At 33.6% G+C, this 26,491-nt stretch overlaps 2 protein-coding genes and 2 long non-coding RNA genes across 4 annotated transcripts; 1 reads left to right on the top strand and 3 right to left on the bottom strand.

Annotated features, from left to right (window-relative positions):
* The first annotated feature begins 1,305 nt into the window (after positions 1–1,305).
* LOC111417837 (uncharacterized) lies at positions 1,306–2,383 on the top strand. Its single transcript, XM_023050230.2, has 4 exons — positions 1,306–1,495; positions 1,575–1,642; positions 1,832–1,975; positions 2,065–2,383. The coding sequence occupies exons 2-4, from the start codon at positions 1,582–1,584 to the stop codon at positions 2,289–2,291; spliced, it is 432 nt and encodes a 143-aa protein (XP_022905998.1). The 5' UTR covers positions 1,306–1,495; positions 1,575–1,581; the 3' UTR covers positions 2,292–2,383.
* Positions 2,384–16,000: 13,617 nt separating this feature from the next.
* Positions 16,001–16,564, bottom strand: LOC139429872 (uncharacterized). The gene is made up of 2 exons (XR_011640456.1): positions 16,183–16,564; positions 16,001–16,133 (listed from the first exon to the last, which is right to left on the bottom strand). It is a non-coding gene; the product is annotated as an uncharacterized lncRNA (long non-coding RNA).
* A 1,968-nt stretch (positions 16,565–18,532) lies between these two features.
* Positions 18,533–20,700, bottom strand: LOC139429890 (uncharacterized). The gene is made up of 3 exons (XR_011640482.1): positions 19,389–20,700; positions 19,184–19,337; positions 18,533–19,099 (listed from the first exon to the last, which is right to left on the bottom strand). It is a non-coding gene; the product is annotated as an uncharacterized lncRNA (long non-coding RNA).
* Positions 20,701–22,176: 1,476 nt separating this feature from the next.
* Positions 22,177–25,344, bottom strand: LOC111417832 (uncharacterized). Its single transcript, XM_023050224.2, has 2 exons — positions 25,038–25,344; positions 22,177–24,983 (listed from the first exon to the last, which is right to left on the bottom strand). The coding sequence occupies exons 1-2, from the start codon at positions 25,168–25,170 to the stop codon at positions 22,252–22,254; spliced, it is 2,865 nt and encodes a 954-aa protein (XP_022905992.1). The 5' UTR covers positions 25,171–25,344; the 3' UTR covers positions 22,177–22,251.
* Positions 25,345–26,491: the final 1,147 nt, after the last annotated feature.

The raw sequence follows: 26,491 nt of genomic DNA on the forward strand, positions 1-26,491 counted from the left end.
TAATTACGAAGATAATCTCGAATTCTATTTCTATACTGTTCAGACGGAAATTAAAAAATTGATAATTTTAAAAAATATTTCCAACAAAAGTTGTTCCTTTCTTAATTCTTAACAAGTTTTATTTGAAAATTATTTTGATACAAGTAATAATTAGGAAAATAATCGTGAATTCCATTTCTGTACTGTTCAGAGGGAAATTAAAAAATTGATAATTTTAAAAAATGGTTCCAACAAAAGTTGTTCCTTTCTTAATTCTTAACAAGTTTTATTTGAAAAGTATTTTGATACAAACAATAATTAGGAAGATAATCTTGAATTCCATTTCTGTACTGTTCAGAGGGAAATTAAAAAATTGATAATTTTAAAAAATGGTTCCAACAAAAGTTGTTCCTTTCTTAATTCTTAACAAGTTCTATTTGAAAATTATTTTTATACAAACAATAATTACGAAGATAATCTTGAATTCAATTTCTGTACTGTTCAGAGGGAAATTAAAAAATTGATAATTTTAAAAAATGGTTCTAACAAAAGTTGTTCCTTTCTTAATTCTTAACAAGTTTTATTTGAAAATTATTTTGATACAAACAATAATTACGAAGATAATTTTGAATTCGATTTTTATACTGTTCAGAGGGAAATTAAAATTTGTTAATTTTCAAAAATGTTTTGATAAAGGTAATTACACCCTCGAATGCAGAATAAAATAAGCTTTCGATTGGTTGGCGCTGCATCTCGAAAAGTTTCACAGCTTAACAATTGAAAATTTTGTTAACAAAACATTTTTTTTAGTTAATATCCATACTTAATGAACATAATGCGGTTTAAGAGTGAAGTTGGCTGCGAAATAACACAATTAAGTACTCTTTTGGGATTAATCGTAGCTATTAAAAAAACCAGTATTAAGATGTTGATTCATTTCATGTACTCTTTTATGTCTATTTATAAAGTCATTATGATTGTTGTTGGCGTTAAACAAATCGTCTTTGTTTTTTTTTTAAATTTATCATTTTATGGCACCTCAAAAACGTATCTTTGGATTAAATTTTTTTCCAAAATCTTTTTAAAGCTTTAATAACTTTAATATTTCCATAAAGAAGGAGATTTCAGCTTTAATTTGGTACAAGAATTATTTTTCTATTAAAAAAAATCTAATAAATTTTACACTTCCAATTATAACAATTATAAATAATAGCTGCCAACAGCATTTAGAATCTGGAAATAATAAAAAATTATAAAAATCGTTGAAGCAATCTCAGTTTATTGTTGAATCTGGATAAATCTAGATGGGACCTACTGAAAGGATCACGTTTAAAAGTGAAAATCTCGACCGAGAATTCTCCATTTACACTTAAACCGTCGATCTCCGCCATCTCGGTCTACTTCTTAACACTTTTATTGCTGTGTTGTGTCTTTTTAATTTGTTTACATCGTTTTCATTATCTAATCGTTTGAAGGTTAAAGTCAAAGTCTCATTTTTCTCCATTTTTAGGTCAAAGTAAGTAATCTTAAATTATTTAAATTACTTTCATTTAAATTTTTTTAACTCAAAACTAAATTGACGCATTTCTTTTTAGATTTGAGATGAAATTGGAAAGAAATTTTCTTTTCTACTCGCTGGTTTTTCTTGCAACGTTCGTTTCAGGTGAGAAATCATATTTATTCATAAATATTCATTTTAAATTTAAATTTCAAGTCAAAACCGGTTATAACCACTTTCAAACTGCCTTTAACTAAGATATTTTTAATAAAAAAGTAATAATAGGTTCTCCAAACCAAGAAATTATCGTCAATTTAATCTTTTTTGAACTATTTGGTTATTTTCCTTTTTAAGTCAAGGCGATAAAATGTTTTCAATGTAATTCGCACGATGTTGGGTGTTCTTCTTTAACAGAAAAAGATGAAGATAGCGAATATTTAAAAGATTGCGAACCAAATCATGATGCACCACCTTTTTGTAGAAAAACCATCCAAACTAGTAAGTAATTTTATTCAATTTTAATTTTTAATCTTATTTGGATTCGTTTTAAAAGGTTTGTTTATTGATGTGTATTTTCGATTATTTAGTTCTCGACACGAATAAGATTGTGGTGATAACGAGAGGTTGTGGATGGAAGACAAAGAGCGCGAATAATACGAGATGTTACAAGAATGATACCCAATTCAAATTGGACGTAACGTGTCAGTGTTTTAAGGATGGATGTAATTCGGCAACATCTTTAAGTGTTTTTAATAAATCAATGACGTTTTTATCGATTTTCGTGGCGATTGTTGTTAAATTAGTGAGGTTTTAGATTTTAAAAAATGTACTTTATGATTGTATTTAATTATTGTAATTTAGATAAATTTAATTTTTTAATAAAAAATTAATTAAAAAATCGAAAAATCATCCAGATTAGTGGTGGAACGGATATATTATTTAGTACTACACCATTTTCAGGAATTAGTAACCCTTTTAGGTGTTGGACACTGCAGATAATAATCAAGTTCAACCCCAATAGGACTTTTTCGTTTAATACAACTTTATTTATATCAGGTTTTCTTAGCAACCTCATTGTAACAGTGAAATATTATACAGGGTGAGTCAGAAAGAATGGGAAATCCGAATACCGGAGACACTAGATACCAAAATATGACGATTTAACCTAACATCTCTTATACAAATGTCGGTAGGTAAGGTGTTGAAAGTTAAACTCTTATTTCGAAATTTCTTGATAATTTTGAAGCTTTTTGTACTATTAACATAAAATTTGGTAGTTATATGTTTTCGAGCATAAGAAATACGAATTTGATATTTGTTTTGTGATTACTCGTAGAGGGCGCTAGATACACACTGCATGTTTGAGATATCAAGTCATTACTATTTTGTTTGTTGAGGTATGGTGAATTAGAACCAGAAATCTGAAAGAGCTTTCAATTCTACACAAAAAAGGAAGTCTTGCTTACATTGTCTAAATCTACTGGTTTCCAAGTTATCTGCTTTTAATTATTTCAAAGTAATTTTAAGGTTAACATTTAAAATCAATAACACACAGTAACAATAGCAATTAGTAACGATAATAATCGATAACAACAACAATTAATTAATTACAATAGAATATTGTGACTATATTCAAAAATCCAGTGGATTTAAATCTGGATTTCTCATCTCCGGTATTCGGATTTCCCATTCTTTCTGACTCACCCTGTATACAGTATGTCCCCGGATCGAGTTACAAAGAGGGAAAAAAAATTATTACCGATTATTCATCGACGAAACAGTTTAGTTGTTCATAAATCGTGTTGTATGCACACACATATCGATTTCGAAACAACTTGTGTTTATATTGTATTGAATATGACCGGGAAGTAAGCAACCAATATCACAGTGCGTGGCAACAGCCACATTCATTAAGTGTAATATATTATAATATCGTAGTTATAAGTTTGTTAATAAAAAATAAAAAATACTATAACGACAAAAAACAAAATAAAATAAATAAATAATTCAAATTAAAACCATAAAAACTGGCGTTCGCATTTTTGTGTAGAACAAATTAATTCATTTACTATTAACTTGTAACTACAAATTGGTGACCCCGACGCGAACAAAAATATCTCGCCATATTCTATGAACGCCTCGAATAGAAGAATCTGAATCGAACCTGGAGTTGAACAAATCATAACAAGCATTTCCCAAAAATCTCCGCAACGACCGAAAATTAACTCGGCTACTGGACCCCCAGCACTTAAGGTATTCGTCTTTCTTTGCCGAGAGTTAATGTTATTACTAACTTTCCCAAACCTGTTTCTTTAAAAGAGCTACAAAGATTCTTAGGTATGATAAATTTTTATCATCGATTCATTCCTAAACTATCACAGATTTTAGCACCACTGAATAATTTATCAGCTAGTCTAAATTCTAGTAAAGATAAATCGATCTCTTCACGGTCAAATGAACATGAATTATTATCATTCATTCAAGCTAAAGACCTTCTTTCTTCTGCGAAAACACTTGCGCATCTATCTATTCATGCGTCGCTTTCGTTAACTACTGATGCTTCCAATATAGGCATGGGAGCAGTGCTTGCTCAAACATTCAATTCTGAAACACAACCTTTAGCTTTTTACTCAAAAAAATTTTCATCCGCGCAAGTCAATTACTCTACATTCGATCAAAAATTACTTGCCATTTATTCTACAATTAAATTTTTTAAGCATTTTCTTCGTGGAAATCACGGAATAATTCAAGATTAGGAGTCTCTCTTAAAAATCGATGATTTTTTTTTTAATCGATAGGAAATGAGTCAAAAGAGGCGTAAATGATAAAAAAAAGTGCGGAAAAGTGTAGTACTTACCGAAAAATCACTTTAAAGTTGCGATTTGACGTTTCTTTTTGGAAGTTCAAAGCAATGTTAAAATTGCATTTTCGTATTAAATCCTAACCTGAAATTGTTTAATTTATACCCACGCACAAAATAAAAAGTTATTTTCACTAAACTTGTTGAGATTACAACATATTTTCGGATGAAAACCTTGTTTCTTAGGCTATCGATGCAGAACGACAATTAAATGTCGTTAGATAGAATTGTTTCTACCAAATGTGTATTAATAGACTTTGTGTTAATAGATTGCGTATCAATTGATCTGTCAAATGACTGAAAGCTGAAATATCTTTATGTTGTAAATATAAATGATAAATAAGTATAGTAGCTTATTTAATAGTAGTTTAGTTAAATTAAAATAGTTATTAAAAAAGACATGCTTACAAAATAAAAATAAATAAATAATCCGTGTGACGATAGCAACAAACTGTGTATTGAACCAAATGACAATTACAACTGACAACACAAGCAATGTTAACCATGTATTTTCTCGTATTAAATCCTAACCTCAAATTGTTTAATTTATACCCACGCACAAAATAAAAAGTTATTTTCACTAAACTTGTTGAGATTACAACATAATTATTCATAATGACACCTATGTGAAGTTAGCCCCCAATTAAACAGAATTTTACATGTATAGTATTTTAATTATAACATGAGAACCAGTGAACCGATTTCGATAAACAATGTCTCATTCGAAAGCTTAATCCTTGGCCAATACGAAAGTGGAAATGCCCGATTGACGATAGCAACAAACTTTTATCCGCAATTTCCTATCTATTTTATTAGCTGATATCTTTCGTATTATTAGATATAGCAGAACACTAAATGCACCATATGAAAGCTTGATTCTTTCTTTATGAAATCGTCGGTCCTCGTTTGCCGATATGTTAATATTAAAATCAATAAAAGATGAAGAACACCGCTCTGTACGTAAAATAGCTTAATATTACCAAACTTCAAGCCCTTGTGCAATTGTTATCAAACCGAATTTTAAAAAACTGTGTTCACAATCAGAAAGAACGCTTCTTCAAATATCTTAATCCGGGTTTTTGTCGGTCAATATCTATTAGCATCATGGTTAAATCACCTTTAATATACATCTCTATATACAGAAACGTTTAATTGCTCTACCTCTAAACAACTTTTTTATTTAATATGAGGAAAACTATAAAAGTATATCATGAAGTTATAGACTTACACAAGGACGTTTTTGGTCAAAAAATTACCAAATTCACACGTTTTAGCTACTTTTAAACATTGTTGGGATCAATAACTTTCTTATATCACCAGGAAAAAACTCTATAATCAAGCAGCGATAGCCGCGTGTTATACACCATTAGAAAGACCAGAAAATTGTAGATAAGATAGATGTATACTTCTATAGTTTTCCCCCTATCAAATAAGAAATTTGTTTTAAAGAATAGTAATTAAGCGTTTTTGCGTGTAGGGATGTATATTAAGGGCGATTTAAGCATGACGCCGATAGACATTTCAACGAAAACCCGGGTTAAGATAATTTAAAGAGTGCTCTTTCCGAGTGTGATAATAGTTTTTTAAAATTCGGTTTGATAACAATTGCACAAAGGCTTGAAGTTTGGTAATTTTAAGCTATTTAATCTAAGTACAGAGCTACCGCTTTGTAGTCTAAGTACAGATTGATCTTAGTATTAACTTATCGACAGACAAAGACCGGTTTTAGATAGAGCAAGAATCTCTAATTATTATCTCGAATTATCTCTAATAATAAGAAAGATATCAGCTAAGAAAGTTGTTGCTGGAAAGTTTGTTGCTATCGGACAAATGTGGAGGAGGCTGAAAACTAGAATTCGTAAACATAAAACTAAAGAAAATTCCAATATTTGTAAGCACCACATAAAGACTGAACATAATATAAATTATGTTGCTTAAAAATCGTCAATCTTGCTTTTATCGATGTAATATCGCCCAAATAAGAATTTTGTGTAGAAATTAGATTTTGAGTTAGGTTAATTTACGTTTAAACTAGCGAAAATTTCTCAAATGTTGGCTTAGATATGGAGAAGGGTGTGGGTCAAATATAAACACCAGCTATAAAAATAAGAATAACTATTTATAGGAACTCAATCTGTTTTTACAATTGATGACTATTGTTTATTCTGTTCTTAAGGTGGTCCCACACGACTGGTGTAATTGGCAGTGTAACATTGCAGGTCATACTTTCGACCGAGATTTTGATGACTAAAATTGGTCAATTAGTTACGGAGATAAATGATGTGTTTAATTAATTCGTTTGTTGTGTTTTAATCAAAATCCTTAAATATTTCGAATCGGGCATTTCGACAACAGCATTCAGCCAGACATAAACTTTCGATTGAGATGTAAAACATTAATTAAAATCCGTCAAACTGTTCTTTAATTATTATAGACGATTTAGTTTAAATTAATTTTTTTATATTGGGGACTATACTTTTGAGCGTTCACACGTGCATAAACAACGAGCCGAAGACGGTGTCATTCCGAGGGCTGTATAAAGTTAACGGGAGAGAATTGAAATCGGGCATCTTGTAATTTCGATAGAAGACACTTTGACGAATCGAGTGACGTATAGATCTTGATTAACGGGTACATCGTTTACGAGTTATCACCATTTAAAGAAGGTCAATTTTGTGTAATTTTCGTGTATGTTCGCATTATTTTGGCGTTTTAACGAAGTTCGAAAGAGATTTCGAATCGGGCATTTCCACTGTCGTATTGACCAAAGATTAAGCTTTCGAATGAGACATTGTTTATCGAAATCGGTTCACTGGTTCTCATGTTATAATCAAAATACTATACATGTAAAATCCTATCTAATTGGGGGCTAACTTCACATAGGTGTCATTATGAATAGTTATGTTGTAATGTCAATAAGTTAAGTGAAAATAACTTTTTATTTAGTGCGTGGGTATAAATTAAACAATTTGAGGTTAGGATTTAATACGAAAATACATGTCATGGTTAACATTGCTTGTGTTGTTAGTTGTAATTGTCATTTGGTTAAATACACAGTTTGTTGCCATCGTCACACGGGTTATTTTTTTATTGTTATTTTGTAACCATGTACACGTCTTTTTTAATATTAATTTTTAATTAATTAACTATTTTAACTTAAGTAAGGTACTATTAAATAAGCTATTATACTTATTTATCATTTATATTTACAATATAAAGATATTTCAGTCGTTTGACAGATCAATTGATACACAATCTATTAACACAAAGTCTATTAACACACATTTGGTAGAAACAATTCTATCTAACGACAGGTAATTGTCGTTATGCATTGATAGCCTAAGAAATAAGGTTTTCATCCGAAAATATGTTGTAATCTCAATAAGTTTAGTGAAAATAAGTTTTTATTTTGTGCGTGGGTATAAATTAAACAATTTGACGTTAGGATTTAATACGAAAATGCATATTTAACATTGCTTTGAACTTCCAAAAAGAAACGTCAAATCGCAACTTTAAATTGATTTTTCGGTAAGTACTACACTTTTCCGCACATTTTTTATCATTAACGCATCTTTTGACTCATTTCCTATCGATTAATAAAAAAATCATCGATTTTTAAGAGAGACTCCTAATCTTGATATATGGCAAAATCACTTCACTATTTATACAGATCATAAACCACTAATAAATTCGTTCTTTTCTAAATCAGAAAAAACTCCTCGTCAGACTCGTTACTTAAATTACATTACCCAATTCACCTCGGAAATAAAATTTATTAAAGGTAAATCGAACATTGTGGCAGACACATTATCACGAATCAATGTCGATTGTCTTGAAAATCAATATCCAAGCTTACAGATGATTAAAAATGCCTAGAACCAGGATCAACAATGACCTTATTTAATCAACAAACAATCAACTTCCAGATGCAATTATAATTTATCTGAAACAAAAATTCCAAACTCAAATTTACTACTTTGGTGCGACACTACTTTAACGTCTCCTAGAATTTATATACCTCAAAAATATAGAAAAGTAATTTTTAATAAATTTCATAATCTAAAAATAATAAAATAATTGAGAGAAACTAAAGTAGTAATTGATTTATGTTATACTAGAGAAGACACTTGAACTCTCACTAAAGTTGCACGCGCAACCTAAATTTCTAAAGACCTCAACTAAACTATCGACTGTGTGTGCGCTTCAATATGAAGCTGTCACATTATCGCAGTTGTACGATAGTTGCACAACTTTTTAATCATAAGTGCACATCGACTCCTTTTGATTAAAAAATCGAGTTGATCTGCAGTTGTGTTGTGTGTGCACCTACATTAAACTTAACACATTTATGTCCATCGACTAAACTATCGGCCAACTAAAAATCGACCATGTGTGCCTACCCTAAATCGCACGAACTATATTCTAATTGAAACGGGATTTTATTCCTTCATTGAACACTTTACTGAACAAAGGAAAACAAAGCAATGAACAACAAAATTGATCTAAAATTAAATTAATCTACTTACAAATGGAAAGCGATTTAATTAGCTCAAGCAACATAGGCATTCAATCACCTCCAAAAGCGTCAAAAAACTGATTTTATTGTTAATAAAGAACCAACTTCAACTCCAAAGTAAACCGAATACGTTAAAATCTTTTATAAACCAAAATGGCTATGACTTTGAAGAAGTCAAACGTTACAACTAAAGCGTTGAAAAATGAAAACCGCAAGAACTTGACTTGATCATTTACACCAGTCACCCAACAGAGGCACTGGTGTGAAGTTATCAAAGCCATAAATTTAAAACATTAATAACTCCGTAACCAATACGATTTGGGTCACCAAATTTCACACGAGGAATACAATCCAAGTAGATCCCATATGCCAATCATTTCCATAACACTATTCTATAAAAAAATTCCGGAGGGTTTTGGACCATATTAACCCAGTCTATAATAGATTTCAACACATGCGCTCTTGACAAAACGACACACTCACCTGTGGAACATAATTATGTTCCACCCGGAAAAAGGCAAACCAGATCTGCCGCAGGCTCCTAGGAAGGAACTGGGGTCTCAAACCACGAATGGCTCATTGGACCTAAGTAGCAATAATCAGACCCATGGTCGCCTACACCTCATTGGTTTGGTGGCCAAAAACAAAACATAAGACAGCTCAACAACAGCTGGCACAAATCCAGCGGTGATTAGTTAGTGATTATTTAATTAGCTTGTCTTAACATAACGGGTGCAATGAGATCCTGTCCGACGGCTGCTTTGGAAGCCCTACTCGGTCTCACACCGCTCCACTTATATACATGAGAAATATCTCAAAACAAAAGCGATGCGGTATTATCCAAGCTATTAAATGCTGTTGTCAAAGTTATAGCTCATCGTCTAAGTTTCTGAGATAGCGGGAACTTTATGTTTCTCAATGGCAGTTACGCCCCCTAGCGGTCGAATTACGAACTTCAAAATAATTTCCAGCTATTTCTCTTGGTCACTTTGCTTATAAAGATTTTTTTCCCAAACCTCTAGGCCTTAACGTTCTAGAGATACTGCCGCTCCGTACGCTTAACGGGACACCCTGTATACAAAAGGAGGCAACCTTAAGTGCCTTATCACATCACTGAAAACAGTTTCTTCACTCAAATTGATGCAGGGTAACTCAGAGGACACCTCGAGATCCTCAAGGACCCATGTCTAAATCACCTGATTGAAATTAAAACGGACCTCATACCGACGGTATAATACAATTTCAACCAACCGTATAAGGTCATATTTAGTAGCAGGGATGATTGGGCGAAGGGAGGGCCTCAACTAAAAAGAGGACCCCTAGCCTGGTACACCGATGCTTCAAAGACAGTAAGATCTGGAGTAGGCATGGGCATCAGTGGACCAAATAGCCACATCAAATTGCCCCTCAAGTTCGGACTTAACAATTTTCCAAGCAGAAGTTCTTGCTATAAACTTCTGCACCGCTTTGAACTTACAGAAGGGACAAAAAGGTGCATCCATAAACATTTTCACAGACAGTCGGGCCGCCTTAAAGGCAATTCAGGCCTACACGTGTGACTCCGCACTGATCAGAGAATATACCAACAACCTGAGAGAACTCGTTAGGGGCAATGATGTTACCCTATGGTGGGTTCCAGGTCACAGCAACATTGAGGGCAATGAGAAGGCCGACAAGCTGGCTAAAGAGGCAGCAAATATGCCCTTCATTGGACCCCAACCTGGTTGTGGACTACAAAAAAGCCACCTAAAACAAATAATCAACAACTGGGAGGTTTCAAAGATAGCCTTACGCTGGAAAGAACTTCCAGGTCACAGACAAGCGAAGAGTATGATAACTCCGTCGCAAAACGAAACCAAAGAGGTTTTATGCCTCAGCAAAGGGGATCTAAGAACGCTCTCAGGTTACCTGACCGGCCATGCGCCCCTAAAATACCACCTCTTCCACATTGGACAAGCTGAGGATCAAACTTGTCGACTATACAAAGAAACTGTTGAATATATGCTGTGCAATTGCGTCGCCAGAAGCCGTCTAAGACACAACATTGTCGGTAAAACTCCCCTGTTACCTACCGACATAAAGGTTCATGACCTTAGGACAATATTATGGTTTATTAAGGACCTACATTTGTCCTAAACCTTTGGAGGGCTAAAGTTACAATAGATCTTATAGGTCGCGGTAACGAGAGGGGCCGCTCTCCTCAGCCCGGCAGCAATAATAATAATAATAATAATCGATACTTTCCGTATTATCTAAGGCACTTTAACGCTTTGTGTACAATCAAGTGCAGGATTACCTTGATGAGCATAAACTAATTACAGACTATCAATCTGGTTTCCGACCAGGCCACAGTACCACATCGGCACTCATCAAGGTTACTGATGATATTAAGCGTAACTGTGACGATCGACGAATAACCTTATAGCCTACTGGTGTCGTCTCTGTCTGCTATGGGCTTTGCCCCTGAGTGCGTTACTTGGTTTAGGTGATACCTTTCTCAACGTTCCTTTTGTGTGCGTGACACTTCATCTTCTTCTTCTGTGTTTCAAAGTCATAGTGGTGTGCCTCAAGGAAGTGTATTGGGTCCATTACTCTTTTCAATTTTTATAAACAGTGTTACCAAATTCATTTCATGCAATTATAACATATGCGAATGATCTTCAAATCTATACATCAACAACTGTGAATGAGCTCCCGGTCTCCATGGCGCGGCTTAATGACGATCTGTCCAGGATACTTCACTGGTGTAAATGTTTTGGCCTGAGTTTGAATATTGCTAAGACACAAGCTATAGCATTCGGTTCAAAACCTTTACTTGCAAAATTTTACTCTTTCAATGATACGCAACTGATACTTGGTGACAATGTTATACATTTCACCAATACGGTCAAAAACTTGGGGGTAGCAATGGAGTCAGCGCTGTCTTGGCGGTGTCAAATTCAGTCTGTCTGTAGGAAGGTCTATTTTTGTTTTCATTCCTTGCGTAAACTTGGTTGTTTCCTTCCCCTTGCTGTCCGTTGTAATCTTTGTTACTCATTAATACTGCCCCACATAGATTATGCTGATGCGGTGCAATTGCCCTCCGTAACAAATTGGAAAGATTGCAGAACAATTGCCTACGCTTTATTTTTGACCTGGGTAAGTACGACCATGTGACGCAATATCGAAATCACCTTCGTAGGTTGACTGTCGAAGAACGCAGATCCTTCCGTATACTGACTACATTGTATAAAATACTTTCTTCTCGGACCCCACTATATTTGTACACGAACTTTCCATTCATGTCGTCTAGTGGTCTGCCTACTATAGCACAGTCTGATACCTTACTCATATTTCCCATTCATCGCACCGAGAGATATCATGGATCTTTCACGGTGCAGGCTATAAAGCTTTGGAATAGTTTACCCACGGAAATACGCAACACTCGGAGTTTTCTAACATTTAAGGTCTGCTTAAGGGATTATCTATTAACACTGCAATTATCTGAATCTAACTCTTGATGTCACCTGCTTCTCTTCTCTTTTTTTTCTCCTCTCTATCAACTGTACTCGTTGTGTTTCTTCTTTTTTTTTGCTTTTCCTCTGCTCTTTCTCTTCTTTTTGCTTAAATGTTGAATTATTTAATAATGCCATATTGATTATTTTTTTTTATTTTTTTACATACATTGCTGGTTGGGTCTTTTGGAAGACATCGTTCTCGGCGATAAACTGACCTTTTGTTAACATACACTATTAATTAATTCATTTATGTACACACACATTATTTTTCTCCTGTATAAGCTATGTGGCAATAAACTTATTATTAATTATTAATGGTGGTCTATCTCGACCACCATTTTGCCAATGATTTTTACGAAATCTTTACAGTCTTTCTTTTTCTTTCTTCTTGTTTGTTTTCTCCTCTAGTTGCCCATACGTTTCCTGACGCTGTTGGTGTTGCAGTCTTCTTCTTGTTTTCGCCCTTTAGATTGTTGGAATTTTTTTGTCGAGTTTGTGAGCTAGTTTTTTTATACTGCTAGAGAATGGTGACTATTGAAGTCTCCTATGTAAATAGTAGCAGGAAAAGTTGTACAACTTTAAGCGGTCATTCTGGTAGGAGTGGCTTGTAACGGGTGTTTTTTTAAGGGGGGAAATTCATTTAGAACCGTCAAAAAACTCAAAATTTTTTTTTTCCATAAAAAGTTGCCTGAACATCTTAAGAATATGATAGCAAAATTTTAAAGCGAAATTCTAAGTACTTCCGTTAAAATAGCGTATTTTCCCGGTGCGCGTTTTTCGTGAAAATTATACATATAACTATGTGACTCACGCGTGATTCACGTGACTCACGCATAATCACGTGATCAAAAAAATCGATTATTTTTATAGCAATTTGTTTAAGCTCTTGATTCTATGAAGTTTTAATTTCAAATGATTTAAATTGTAGAAGTTATAAACCTTTAACAAGTACGTTATAGATAACAATCTACAAGTCTTCCCGGTTTTTATAACTCCGTATCTTTACTTCTGTGGGAATAAAACAACATTCGTATCATTTGATAGAGTTTGTTACCGTGTTCAGTGCTTTGGCTAATGTTGTTATTTGTTGCAAATGTAAAGATACCATATAATTTGAGGTAGATGGAATGAGAGCTTGGGTCTTGGGTTCAAGCTCGTTTTGCTTTGTCATTGTGGCCGAAGAGACATAAATTCCGGACCATTAATTCAAACTGGTTATGAAATAAATCGTAGAATTGTTTTTGTTATGCGTCTGCTGGGCATTGGGAGGCAAGGAATAAATTTATTTTGCAATTTTATGGATATATGCGACGGTTTGAGTAATAGTGCATACAATAATATTGTTAAACATCAGCATTCAGCCACCAAATCGGTGTTCGAATATTACAGCGGAAAAGCTGTTGAAGAAGAAAAGAAAGAAAATGAAAGGCAAGAAAGGTCAATCTTGAATTTAAAAGTATCTGGTGATGGTTCTTGGAATAAGCGCGGATTCAAATCATTATACGGCGTAACATCGGTTATTGGGTACTATTCTGGTAAAGTTATCGATGTAGCTGTAAAAAGCAGTTATTGTCAAGCCTGTACATTTTATAAAAATAAAGAAAATACAGAAGAATATATTGACTGGTATGAAGAACATAAAGAAAATTGCATAAAAACTCACGAGGGTCTGCCGGTAAAATGGAAGTCGATGCAATTGTAGAGATGTTTTTGAGATCCGAAGAAAAGTTTGGTGTAAAATACGTCAACTATATAGGGGACGGAGATTCCAAAACGTTCAAAGCAATTTTAGAACAAAATCCATATGGCGACGATTTTCCAGTAATTAAAAATGAATGTATTGGACATGTTGAAAAGAGGATGGGATCCCGACTACGAAACATAAAAAAAACATACAACTTTGGCGGAAAAGGAAAATTGACAGATACTCTAATCAGAAAACTTACGACATACTACGGTCTTGCTATCCGTAGAAATATCAACAGTGCAGAGGACATGAAAAAAGCGATAATGGCTAGTTATTACCACATGTGCTCTACAGATGAACATCCAAATCACCAACATTGTCCGTCAGGATCCGAGAGCTGGTGAAGCATCCTTGATGAAGCATCCAGTGCCATTGCATCCAGATGTTCAGACACACATATATTCAATTTATGAAGATTTATCCAGAGAAAATTTATTAATAAGATGTTTGGGGGGCCACACTCAAAATGCCAATGAAAGTTTCAACTCTACTATTTGGCGATTGGCTCCAAAGCACCTGAATTCTGGCTTAAAAATAGTGGATATTAGTACATATATTGTGGCTAGTTTATTTAATGAAGGACACAGTAGCATATTGTAAATAATGAGTAAATTAAATCTAATTATTGGGTGGCAAGCCAACATATACGCTGAACAAATGGACGAACATCAAATTACTCGGCCGTAACGATGTAACGAATCTGTGTTTAAAGAAGCTCGAAAAGCACAAAAAGACCAGTTGGCGATCGAAAGTGAATTTTATGAAGAAGCTGAAGGTCTGATATACGGTCCGGGTATTGCAGACTAGCCAACAAGTTATTCGTGATTGAAAAAAATTTGTTTTTACGACTTGAAACTTTAACGCGCTTTTTCTCAAATCAATGTATTTACACCTTATAAGCACGATAACTAATAAACTACTTGACCGATTTTCATTAAATTTGTTACACATATAAATAGTAATATCACCCTCTATTTGAACCTCTAAGTATACATAAGTTATGTTAAAAAATTACTTTTTTATTAATTTATATATCAATATTTTCTTAAAAAGTTATAACATTATTTTAAAACACCTGTATTTTTTAAATGCTTAAATTTTTTAAACTTTTTTTTGGTTCACATAGAAGATATGAATGTTGGGAACAATTTAAATGCATTCGCAAGTAATTCTAACCACTGTAGCGAATGCTAGAATGTTTGAAACGGAACCGCTCACTCCGTAACGTTTCCCTATCTGATCACTATTTGCCGTTCGCCTATAAAAGTTTTAGAATATGTGAATACATATTTTTATAGTACAAAGCATCACTAAATAGTAGTGGGTATCAAAAAGGTTTTAAACTAATTTCAACTTCACGAAAAAATAACTTGAAAATGCGCTTATTTTAGCTCGTCTAAATGTACTTCCCCCCTTAAGACCGATAGAACTTTAAATTAAAAAAAGTAACACAAAAAATTAAATTTTAAACCAAAAAATGTTCTTGTTCGAAAGATCAATACACAGGAAAAAATATAGAGTAAAAATCAACTCTAAAACATGGTTCAGATCGGTCCAATATATTTAGAGTTATTTTTTTGCACTATATAGTGTAGGTGAATAGATTAAAATTTTACACTAAATAGTGAAAGATGGTGTTTATTAAATAGTGTAAAATCGTTACTCTATAACAGTGTATTATATGTAATCTAACTAGATGTTGTCGTGACTCTAATTAGATACATTTCTAATCTAATCAGTGTAAAATTAGCACTGTAAATTATTAAAGATTCGTTCTAATTTTACTCTATTAAGTGACAAAATATCACTAAATAGTGTGTATCTTTCACTTATTAGTGTTAATTTTTAATAGGAAGTATAGAATATTTTTAGGAAGGTTTTAGGTTTGTAATAAAAATCAAAATTATAAAATATTTCTTTTTATTTTTATTTGTAATATATTGTTATATCTTAAATTTAAAAAAAAATAAATTCTTTTTATATAACCATACTTAATCCATTTTAAAGTTTCCACCAAGTCACCATAAAAACTGCATCTAATGAGTCTTCTATAAGTTTTCTGTACGTATAGTTGTACATACTTACCAATCTTCCGCAAGGAACTCGTACGTAAAATCTTCCGGAAGTTCCACTAATTTCACAACACGAATGTTTGGCAAACATAATTAAAATAAAAATAATCGTTCTTTCTTTTTATATCGCGTAAATCAGGTCTCGAGACGCTGTCGAGTTCCGACTCGTTTAGTACATGACCGTTAAATTTTAGCTGTATCACACCACATGTTAATCACGTGGTACCGACGAGTAATCCCGAGCAAAATAGTGCGATGCCTACGAAGTACCTGAAGGAAAAGTACAGTTTACACGTCTTGTGTAAAATTTAATGTTTTATATATTACATAACTTCACTAACATAAGTAAAAAAGAACACTCCTTTAGAGAACTGTAAAAACTACTCTATTAAGTGAATAATATATGAACTCTATATTAAAATTAAATATAGTGTACATTAGAGTTATTTTTACCATGTGATATTAAAATTTTTACTCTAATTCTTTTTACCAACTACTCTAAAATTTTTACACGACACGATTTTTTCCTGTGTACATGGCATTTAACATTTAAAAATGATTTTGGGCATATGGGCACCGCGGCTGTTCTTGACGAAGCGCATTCTGGAAGTCCAATTTTGGGCCACTTTTTCGAGCATTGTTGGCCGTATGTCACGAATAACACGAACAATGTTGGCCTCCAAGGTGTCAATTGTTGCTGGTTTATCAGCATAAACCAATGACTTCACGTGGCCCCACAGGAAATAATCGAGAGGTGTCAAATCGCACGACCTTGGAGGCCAATTGGCATGTCATCCATTTCTCGAAATCAACTTATCGCCACATTTTGATTTCAATAAGTCGATGGTTGCGGTCGCCGTATGGCACGTAGCGTCGTCCTGTTGACACCACATCTCGCCCAGATCAATGTCATCCATATTTTCAAACAAAGAAACATTGATCATCGACTTTCGAGCTCCGACTTTATTTTTGAAAAAATAAGGTCCAATGATGCCACCAGAGTGCAAACTCTACACCAAACGGTGCATTTTTCTCGATGTAATGGAGTCTGTAGGGTCTGTTGTGGATTGGTTTCACTCCATATGCGGCCCGTTAAGTCAAAAATGAGTCTCATCGCTGAACACAATTTTGCGATAAAACATGGGATCAGTTTCCAACTGCTCTAGAGTCTAATCGGCGAAAGAACGACGCATATGATGGTCTCGTGGTTTAATTCCTGCACCAGGTGGATCTTAAACGGGTGTAGGCCAAGATCTTTGGGCAAAATTTTCCACGTAGTGGACGGAGAGAGCCCTAATTCCTGCGACCGACGACGAATCGATAAATTTGAATCTTCTTTCACATTTTCGTTTACAGCGGCGATATTCTCTTCAGCACGCACATTTTTTCGACGTGTTGATGTTATTGCATCACTTAGAGAGTATGTGGTATGAAATCTATCCACAGTTAAACGAATGGATTGCTCAGATGGACAATTATGTGCGCCATACAAATCACGAAGCGTCTATAAGTTATGCGAATTGATGACTGATTTTTAAAGTAAATCTGGATAATTAAACTAAAATTAGAACTAACACTAGAAACTTTCGGGTTTTGCCGTGCGTCTTTTAATAAAAGGTTTGACGTTTCGGATGCCATGTTGCAACATTCTTCAGAAACTGGTTCGAAGTGACGAGATCAAAAATCGGTAACTACATATACAGGGTGTCCCGTATCTTCCGCATCAGAGCATTATACGGTTGTAGGATACATTATTCTGAAGCGATCTTTCTAATAAAATTTTTCCGAAATGTTTATAATAACCGCAGGAGAACGGTTTTAAGATCACCAATGGCGTGTTAGTAAACTCACTCAGGCAATCGATCACACCCCCGGTCGGTCCGCCGCGCCCAGCCCAACCCAACCCAACCCAGTTTATGTATAAATTTAATAATTTATTGCAAGAATGAAATTGCTTTCCAACATAAGGTTTGGTGATACGCAGGTAGAAATTAGACGAGGTTCGGTCACGAAGCGAATTTTTTTTGTTTTTAAAAAAATACGAAGTAATTGAATTGAACCATATGTTAAAGGATAATGTGATAAAACTTAAAGTAAAATCCCAAAAAAAAATTATTAAACAAATCTGAAAATATCAAAATATTTTAGAACACTGACGATTGTCTAAATAATGTTTTAACAGTTTTTTTGAAATAAAATCGATGTAGTTAACGCTTTGGTAATGAACAGTTACAACATCCAAACGAGTGATTCGAGGTCGAACTACAATAATTGACAAACAATACAATAATTGTCGTACGATGCTGACAAAGTAACGAAAAAAGATATAAATCGGTCAAAATTAAGTAATAAGTAAAAACAAAGAACTTAAATGTTTTATTCCAGAATTTAAATAAATATAAAAAAAATAAAATATTGTATGCGAATCGCTATCCTAATCGAAGATATCCTAATGCAAACGCTTTTGTGCAGTTGGATTTCCGATTGAGGACGGAAGGAAGATTAATTGCTCATCGCGGGGAAGGCAGACCACAACGCGGTGTTCGAGACCATGAACGAATTCTAGAGGAAGTTGAGGAAAATCCGACAATGAGTACGAGGAGATTATCAACAGTTTTAGATATACCAAAAACAACGATAAATAGAGTGCTCTGCAATAATAACATACACCCCTATCATTATTCGGCTGTGGAGGAGTTACATCCAGGGGAGTCTACTGTTGTTCGAAATGCAACCCATTATTTGCAATGCATTTATGGGCCCGTGTCACAATGTCTTGACGAACATTCTCCAGCATTGTTGGTGTGATCAGCACCGTTGCCGCATGGAATTTGGCGATGACGTCCTCTACATCCTCCGACTCCTGCTGGTAAACTTCTTGTTTGAGGTATCCCCAAAAGAAGAAATCCAGCGGAGTTAAATCCGGAGAACTATAATAAAACATAGAATATTAGTTAATTCGTTAAGTAAGTACGTTTTTTAATGAAACTAGTAATAAAAATTTTAATATTTACCGAGGCGGCCATCGAATCGGACCGTATTGACCAAACCATTGCCCCGGGTAGGTTTGGTTCAGCCATGCAGTTACCCGCCGGATGTCGTGGGGCGGTGCACCATCTTGCTGGAAGAAACTGGGTCGTTCGTTATCTGGCAATGCGTTTAGGAATTCTGGAAGAACATCCTGTAGGAATTATTAATATTTTGCAAATTATTACTTACATTAAGCGACGGGTTCAACTCGTAGGTAATGATGTTATTATCAATAATTCCTGCCCAAATGTAGATCTTCCAGCGCCGCTGAAAGCATTTTACCTGGGTTACGTGCGGGTTTTGATCGGCATAATGATGTAAATTATGCCGATTAAAACAGCCTGCCCTGGTAAACATGCTTTCATCGGTCCAGAGTATCTTGGACAGAAATTCTCCGTCAGCATAATGGCGTCTTAGCAACTCGTGACAAAATTCCAGGCGCATCTCCGCATCCCCTGGATGTAACTCCTGCACAGCCGAATAATGATAGGGGTGTATGTTATTACTGCGGAGCACTCTATTTATCGTTGTTTTTGGTATATCTAAAACTGTTGATAATTTCCTCGTACTCATTGTCGGATTTTCCTCAACTTCCTCTAGAATTCGTTCATGGTCTCGAACACCGCGTTGTGGTCTGCCTTCCCCGCGATGAGCAATTAATCTTCCTTCCGTCCTCAATCGGGAATCCAACCGCACAAAAACGTTTGCATCCGGGTGTCTTCGATTTGGGTAGCGATTTGCGTACAATCTCGCCGCCCTTCGACCGCTGCACCGAGCCTCCCCAAAAACTAAATGCATGTCTGTATCTTCCTGTAGGTGGCTGGCTCCAGTAGGTTCATCATTTTGTCGTCGTATTCTTTCCTGTCCATAACAACGGTAGCAATCCCCTTTGTCTGCTGGTAACACGACGATTTCTGACTTTTTTAAAAATAACGTCAACAGAGAAGATGGCTGGAAGCTTAGCAGAACATGGAAGATGGTGGTGAACACGAAGACCTCTTCCCGCCTCACACCGGACGCGACGCAATTAGTTAATAATTAGCTTGTAATTAGTGTTAACTGATTATTAATTAGTTTTCCGACTTATACAGGGTGTCACATAAAAATGCCCCAAGCTGTAACTCTGTCATTTACATTCCGATTTTCATGAGCGAAGTATCAAAGGAAATAGTTTTATAAATACTATGACTCATGCTACAAATAAATTTTTTCCAAGACCATCTTTAATTTCGGTCGATTATTAACTTTTGTTTTTCAAATTGCTCCATATATTTTTCTTCACGTCATTGGATAGAGATTTTTTTTCTGAATCCATTGATGTGCAATACATACATTTTGAATGTAATTTTAGCAGAGAAAAAACACCTGTATATACGCAGGTTGTCCCACAAGAATGCCGCAAGCTGTAACTCTGTCATTTACTTTCCGATTTTCATGAACGAGGTATCAAATGAAATGGTTTGATGAATGCTATGGTTCATGCTACAAATAAACTTTTTCCAATGCCCTCTTCAATTTCATGCGATTATCTACTTTTGATTTTCAAATTGCGCGTTATGTTTTTCTTCACGTTATTGAATAGAGAATTTTTTCTGAACCCATTGATTTATAATACATTAACATTAATTGTAATTTTAGCAGAGAAAAACAATTAAAGCATTTTCCGAACATTGTCTTAGTCACTTTTGTAACAGTGTAGTGTGCCATGGAAAAAAATAACGCGCAAAACTGATAACAGTCATTAAATGTTATTTCAATGCCCGAAGCAGTTGTAAATGATACTTATAAGTTGTTTTGTTATTTTTTCCATGCCACACCACAGTATAACACAAGTAACTTTAAGAGAATGCTATTTTAATGTTTTTCTATGCTACAATTACAATTAATGTTGATGTGTTACACATTAATGGATTGAGAAAAAGAATCTCTATCCAATAGCGTGAAGAAAAACATACCGAGCAATTTGAAAATCAAAAGTTGACAATCGTTTGAAATTGAAGATGGCGTTGGACCTGTATATATACAGGTGTCTTCTTTCTGCTAAAATTACATTTCAAATGGATGTATTGTTCGTGAATGGATTCAGAAAAACAATCTCTATCCAATGACGTGATGAAAAATATACGCAACAATTTGAAAAACAAAAGTTAATAATTGCTTGAAATTGAAGATGGCGTTGGAAAAATTTTATGTGTAGCATGAATCATAGTATTTATAAAACCATTTCATGTAAATAACAGTGCTACAGGTTTGGGCGTTTTTTGTGTGACACCCTGTATATAGTTACCGATTTTTGATCTCGTCACTTCGAACCAGTTTCTGAAGAAGGTTGCAACATGGCATCCGAAACGTCAAAAACGCATGGCAAAACACGAAAGTTTCTAGTTTTAGTTCTAATTTTAGTTTAATTTACACCGGCTGTGAAAGCCTTCGTACTTAAATCTGGATAATTTGATAGCGTTGTTCAAGCGTCAATCTGTTCATGATGATTTGCCAGAGTATACTGATCATAAATATCAAAAAGTGAGTGCAGTATCACAGTTAACCCTTTCGTAAGTTCTATCTGGCTTAAAAAAACATCCTCTATATATTGTACTCTTATATCCTTAACCATCACCGTGAGATTGCGTAGTATGACTTATGATAGTCGATACTAAATGGGCATTCTCTATGTTGTTGCGTATATGTATAAATAGCGCAGTCATAATTACGATGATATTTTACTCCTAAGACTTCATGTCCTGGTATCTTTCCTCTAATTCTGAGTTGTATATACGAAAATACAACCACAGGAATAAAGATCGGTGAAGGAATGGCAGAACACGTAACAATTAACGAAAAATCATCCCTCAAGTACATTTTATATATTTTCTTATTAAACGTTTAATACAAACCTAAAAATTATTCAACAAAATAACGCAAACTAAACTTAAATAACAGTTTGTTTCTTATTCTAACTTTTCCTATTATTTATTTATTTATTTTTTTTTCAGTTTAAATCCTAAATATTTGGAGTGTTTATGTGTTTTATTACACATTTTAAATTTTCAGTCTAATAGCAATCCATTTCGTTAACTTTTGAGCACCTTTTAGTATCGTAATCTTTTAATATATCATCTAACAAAGACCCAAAATCATCCAAAGTAGCTAACCACGAAGTTTTCGACCGCAAAATCGCGTCCAAATCGGTATCAATCGCCTTTAAAAAATCATCGACACTAATCAATTGATTACGTTTCTCAATCCCTTCGAAATTCTCTTCGACATAAAGCGAATTTGAAACATTTTCTAACAAATTTAAATCAGTTGTGTTCACAATTTCGTTAATTATCTGATCGGAAATGGATAAATTTGTGTTTTCTGTTACAAATTGGTCGTTTTCTGCTACATTTAAGCTACAACTTTGAGATGGGATTTGATTGCAATTTTGGATGTATTGAAGTTGTAAGTCTTCAAACGATTTTTTACGTTCTGGGATTAGTTTATACATCCTTAATAAAATCACAAACTTTTTAACTTTTTCAATCGACGTTCTAACAACTTCTAAATCACAATCGTCGTTTAATCCACGAATTAAAACGGTTAAACACCCGGTTAGTTCTAATTTTTTTAAAACCTTCTTTAGCCGTATTTTAATCGCGTTATCGGTTAATCGAATAATCTTTTTTTGTTCCCTTGAAAATGTAATTTCAGGAAACGCATTATCGATCATCCCTTGTTCTTCGAGATGATTCAAAATCACTTTCCCCCAAAAATCCAACGAATTCGTTTTCACCTCCCAATGAAAATCTTTCGTGGCCGCATAAAACATCGAATCATACACCACATCGATTAAATCACCCGGAAATTCTTGATATTCATAAATAATTCGGATAAATTTCGCGATTTCAACACGCACGATCGCCTCCGGTTCGGATTTAACCCGAATCAAACTCGTTTTAATTAGATCTTTCTTCAAATTGATGATTTCCAGCCAAAAATCGTTTATTTTTATGATTTCTTGCAAACACTTCCAACAAGAAGCGCGCACAAACGACTCAGAATCATTTAAAACCAATTTTATAACGAAATCTAACAAATTTGAGGTTTTAATTAAATCCCGAAACCCCGGAAATTTCGAATAAGAAAAATCCAAGATCGTTTTTAACACCTCTAAGGCGGAATCGCGAATTTCCCAGTTTAAATCGCTCAAATTGTTTAATAATAACGGCCCTAATTGGTTCAAACACGAATCTTGGGTGTTATCGAGTAATAAAGTTAAATTTGGCGACATGTACTTCGAAATCGATAAATTTAGCAGCTTTAAAGCTTCGATTTTAACGCGGTAATTCCACGTGGGGATTGGCAAGTTTAAAAAATCGATTGTTACGTTTAAGACGCAAATCGTTTCGACGCTTTCCGACCAAGTTATGTTGTTTTCGTTGATTAAAACGGATAAGCAATTAATGAGGTTGATGAAATACGAGGGGTTTTTTAAAAACATTTCGACGTTCTCGCGTTGTTCTTGATTCACCCCGATCGATTCTTTAAGAAACATCGTGATGTCTTTAAACGAATAAACGCAACCTTGAAACACTAAAATGGCGCGACTCCTTCGAAAATTTTTCCTCCCGTTTAAAATATTCCTCAAAGCGGCGATCGCCAAGGGGAAAATATCCGGGAATTGGATCAATTGGTCCTTAAATTGAAACGCAATCCTCGTCACGCCCTCACTCATCGTTTTAAACAACTTCGAAATAAACTCATCGCGAATCTCATCGATGTCCAAATCGGTGATAACTTTCCCGCAATGATTAAACGTAACCACAATAATCGGGAGGAGCTCAATCGGGACTAAATGATTCTCTAATTTTAATAACGCAGTTTCATTCGTGGGCTTCTCAATGCGTTTTGATAAAAAATTCCAACTTTGGCTGGCGAAAAAACAGATTTTGAGCACGTTTAAATGTTGGTGTTTCGAAATTTTTAATGATAACAATTTAATTATTGATGCTCCACAAGATCGGAGCGAATCTGGCGGGATTAAACGCGATTTAATCGACGCCGTTTTTATAAAGAACGTTAATAACAAACAATTATCGATTTCTGATGTAAAATCGATCGATTTAGAACAATTTGAGTAGTTCCATAAAATGTTTTCGATCGAAAACGTTAAAATGAATAAATTAGCGACGCGGAAATCGTTATTTTCGTAATTATTAACGTTTTGGGATAAAAAATTATCGAAAATGTACAAAATTAATTTTAGAATTGGCTCAGAACGTCTTTTTAAGACGTCCTCATCGATTTCTTTGCCAAAACTTTCGCAAACTAAGCACTCATTTAGTTTCCCCACGATGTTTTTTACAACTAATTTACAAAAAATCTCGTTAAAATCAATGCTTTTTTTTAACAAGCAAACAATAAACTCTGAAGATTCTCGAATTACATAAATTGTGTTTGATTGTAAACTAAAATTTAATATTTCTCTCCAATTATCAGTGGAAATTAACCAATCTAACCCTAACTTATGCTCTAAAAGGGAGGATAACATCTTTATAAACCCTAATTTTACAATTGGAGACGTCGCTGGGGACTTAATTTTTAATAAAGTCGTTAAACTATTATAAATATTAAACGTTTTAAAGTACGTAAAGCGTTCATCACTTTTTGATAGTAACCCAACGAGGTTTAAAATAAAAATTGAAGCTGTTTTTGATGGATTTGTATGGTTCTCCCAAACTGATACAGCTTCAATAATCCATTCCGTTAAAATTGGAAGATTTTGAATGTTTTGAGAGAAATCTAAAAAAATAACTTTCGACATAACCTCAAAAAAAAAATTTTTTAATTTTTTACCTTGGTCGTATTTTCCTGAAAGATGTGCTATGAAAGTGTTTAAATAAAGATCGTTGGAGATTTCGTACGTTGGATCCAACAACTTGGTTAATAATCTCTTGATTTTCGACTCGTAACGAGCCGTTATATCCATTTTGACTTCGATTATTTCATGAAACCAACATACCACGTTTATATGTGTAATTAACAGTTTTAAGAATATGTCGAATTTAACGACATCAATCGGTTTTAAAAGTGAATAACTTTGATTTTTCGATTATAAAAAAAAATTACCAATTATGGTGTAAATAAGATAACGCAAAACGTCAAATGTCAAAATGAACGGTTGCCAACTTTGAAAAATCGAAAATTACTAAATATTTAATTTCAATGAAAATAATTATTTTTGCTTATTAATTACTTTAGTTTTGATTAAGTCTTATAGAAATTTGTAAAGCAATGATTTATATCGTAATTTAAAACTAAAAATAGGTTTGGCTACCAATGAATATTTTCAATTCCATATTACACATATACAGAATGATTCACATAAGAACCGACACAGAGACATGTAAAGGACAATAAATTAAGATGATTTAACGCAACTTATCTCTATACTAAGTTGTACCCCTGAGGAGTTATAGGCCTTCAAAGATGGGTCTTAAATTTTTAAAACATTGAATATCTTCGTTATCAAAATCCCCATAATGTCAAAATTGAGTACTTTTATTTCAAAATCGATCATTACTCAAAAATTAATTGTGATGGAGGAAAGTTTTTTTGAAATAAATTGTTTATTATGAACTAAAAAGATATTATTGATAAACAGATTTTGTTTAGATGTAATGATTTTCTAGTGATAAAGAAAAAACCACCAAAATGTCAAAATTGAGTACTTTTGGTTTTAAAATCGGTCATAACTCAAAAATTAATTGTGATGGAGGAAAGTTTTTTTGAAATAAATTGTTTATTATGAACTAAAAAGATATTATTGATAAACAGATTTTGTTTAGATGTAATGATTTTCGAGTGATAAAGAAAAAATCCCCATAATGTCAAAATTGAGTACTTTTGTTATCAAAATCGATCATTACTCAAAAATTAATTGTGATGGAGGAGAGTTTTTTTGAAATAAATTGTTTATTATGAACTAAAAAGATATTATTGATAAACAGATTTTGTTTAGATGTAATGATTTTCTAGAGATAAAGAGAAAATCCCCATAATGTCAAAATTGAGTACTTTTGTTATCAAAATCGATCATTACTCAAAAATTAATTGTGATGGAGGAAAGTTGTTTGGAAATAAATTGTTTATTATGAACTAAAAAGATATTATTTATGAACAGATTTTGTTTAGATGTAATGATTTTCTAGTGATAAAGAAAAAACCACCAAAATGTCAAAATTGAGTACTTTTGGTTTTAAAATCGATCATAACTCAGGAATGAAAGGTGATGGCGAAAAGTTTTTTAG

This window comes from Onthophagus taurus, chromosome 5 (assembly GCF_036711975.1).
Source record: "Onthophagus taurus isolate NC chromosome 5, IU_Otau_3.0, whole genome shotgun sequence".
Taxonomy (NCBI): Eukaryota; Metazoa; Arthropoda; class Insecta; order Coleoptera; family Scarabaeidae; genus Onthophagus; species Onthophagus taurus.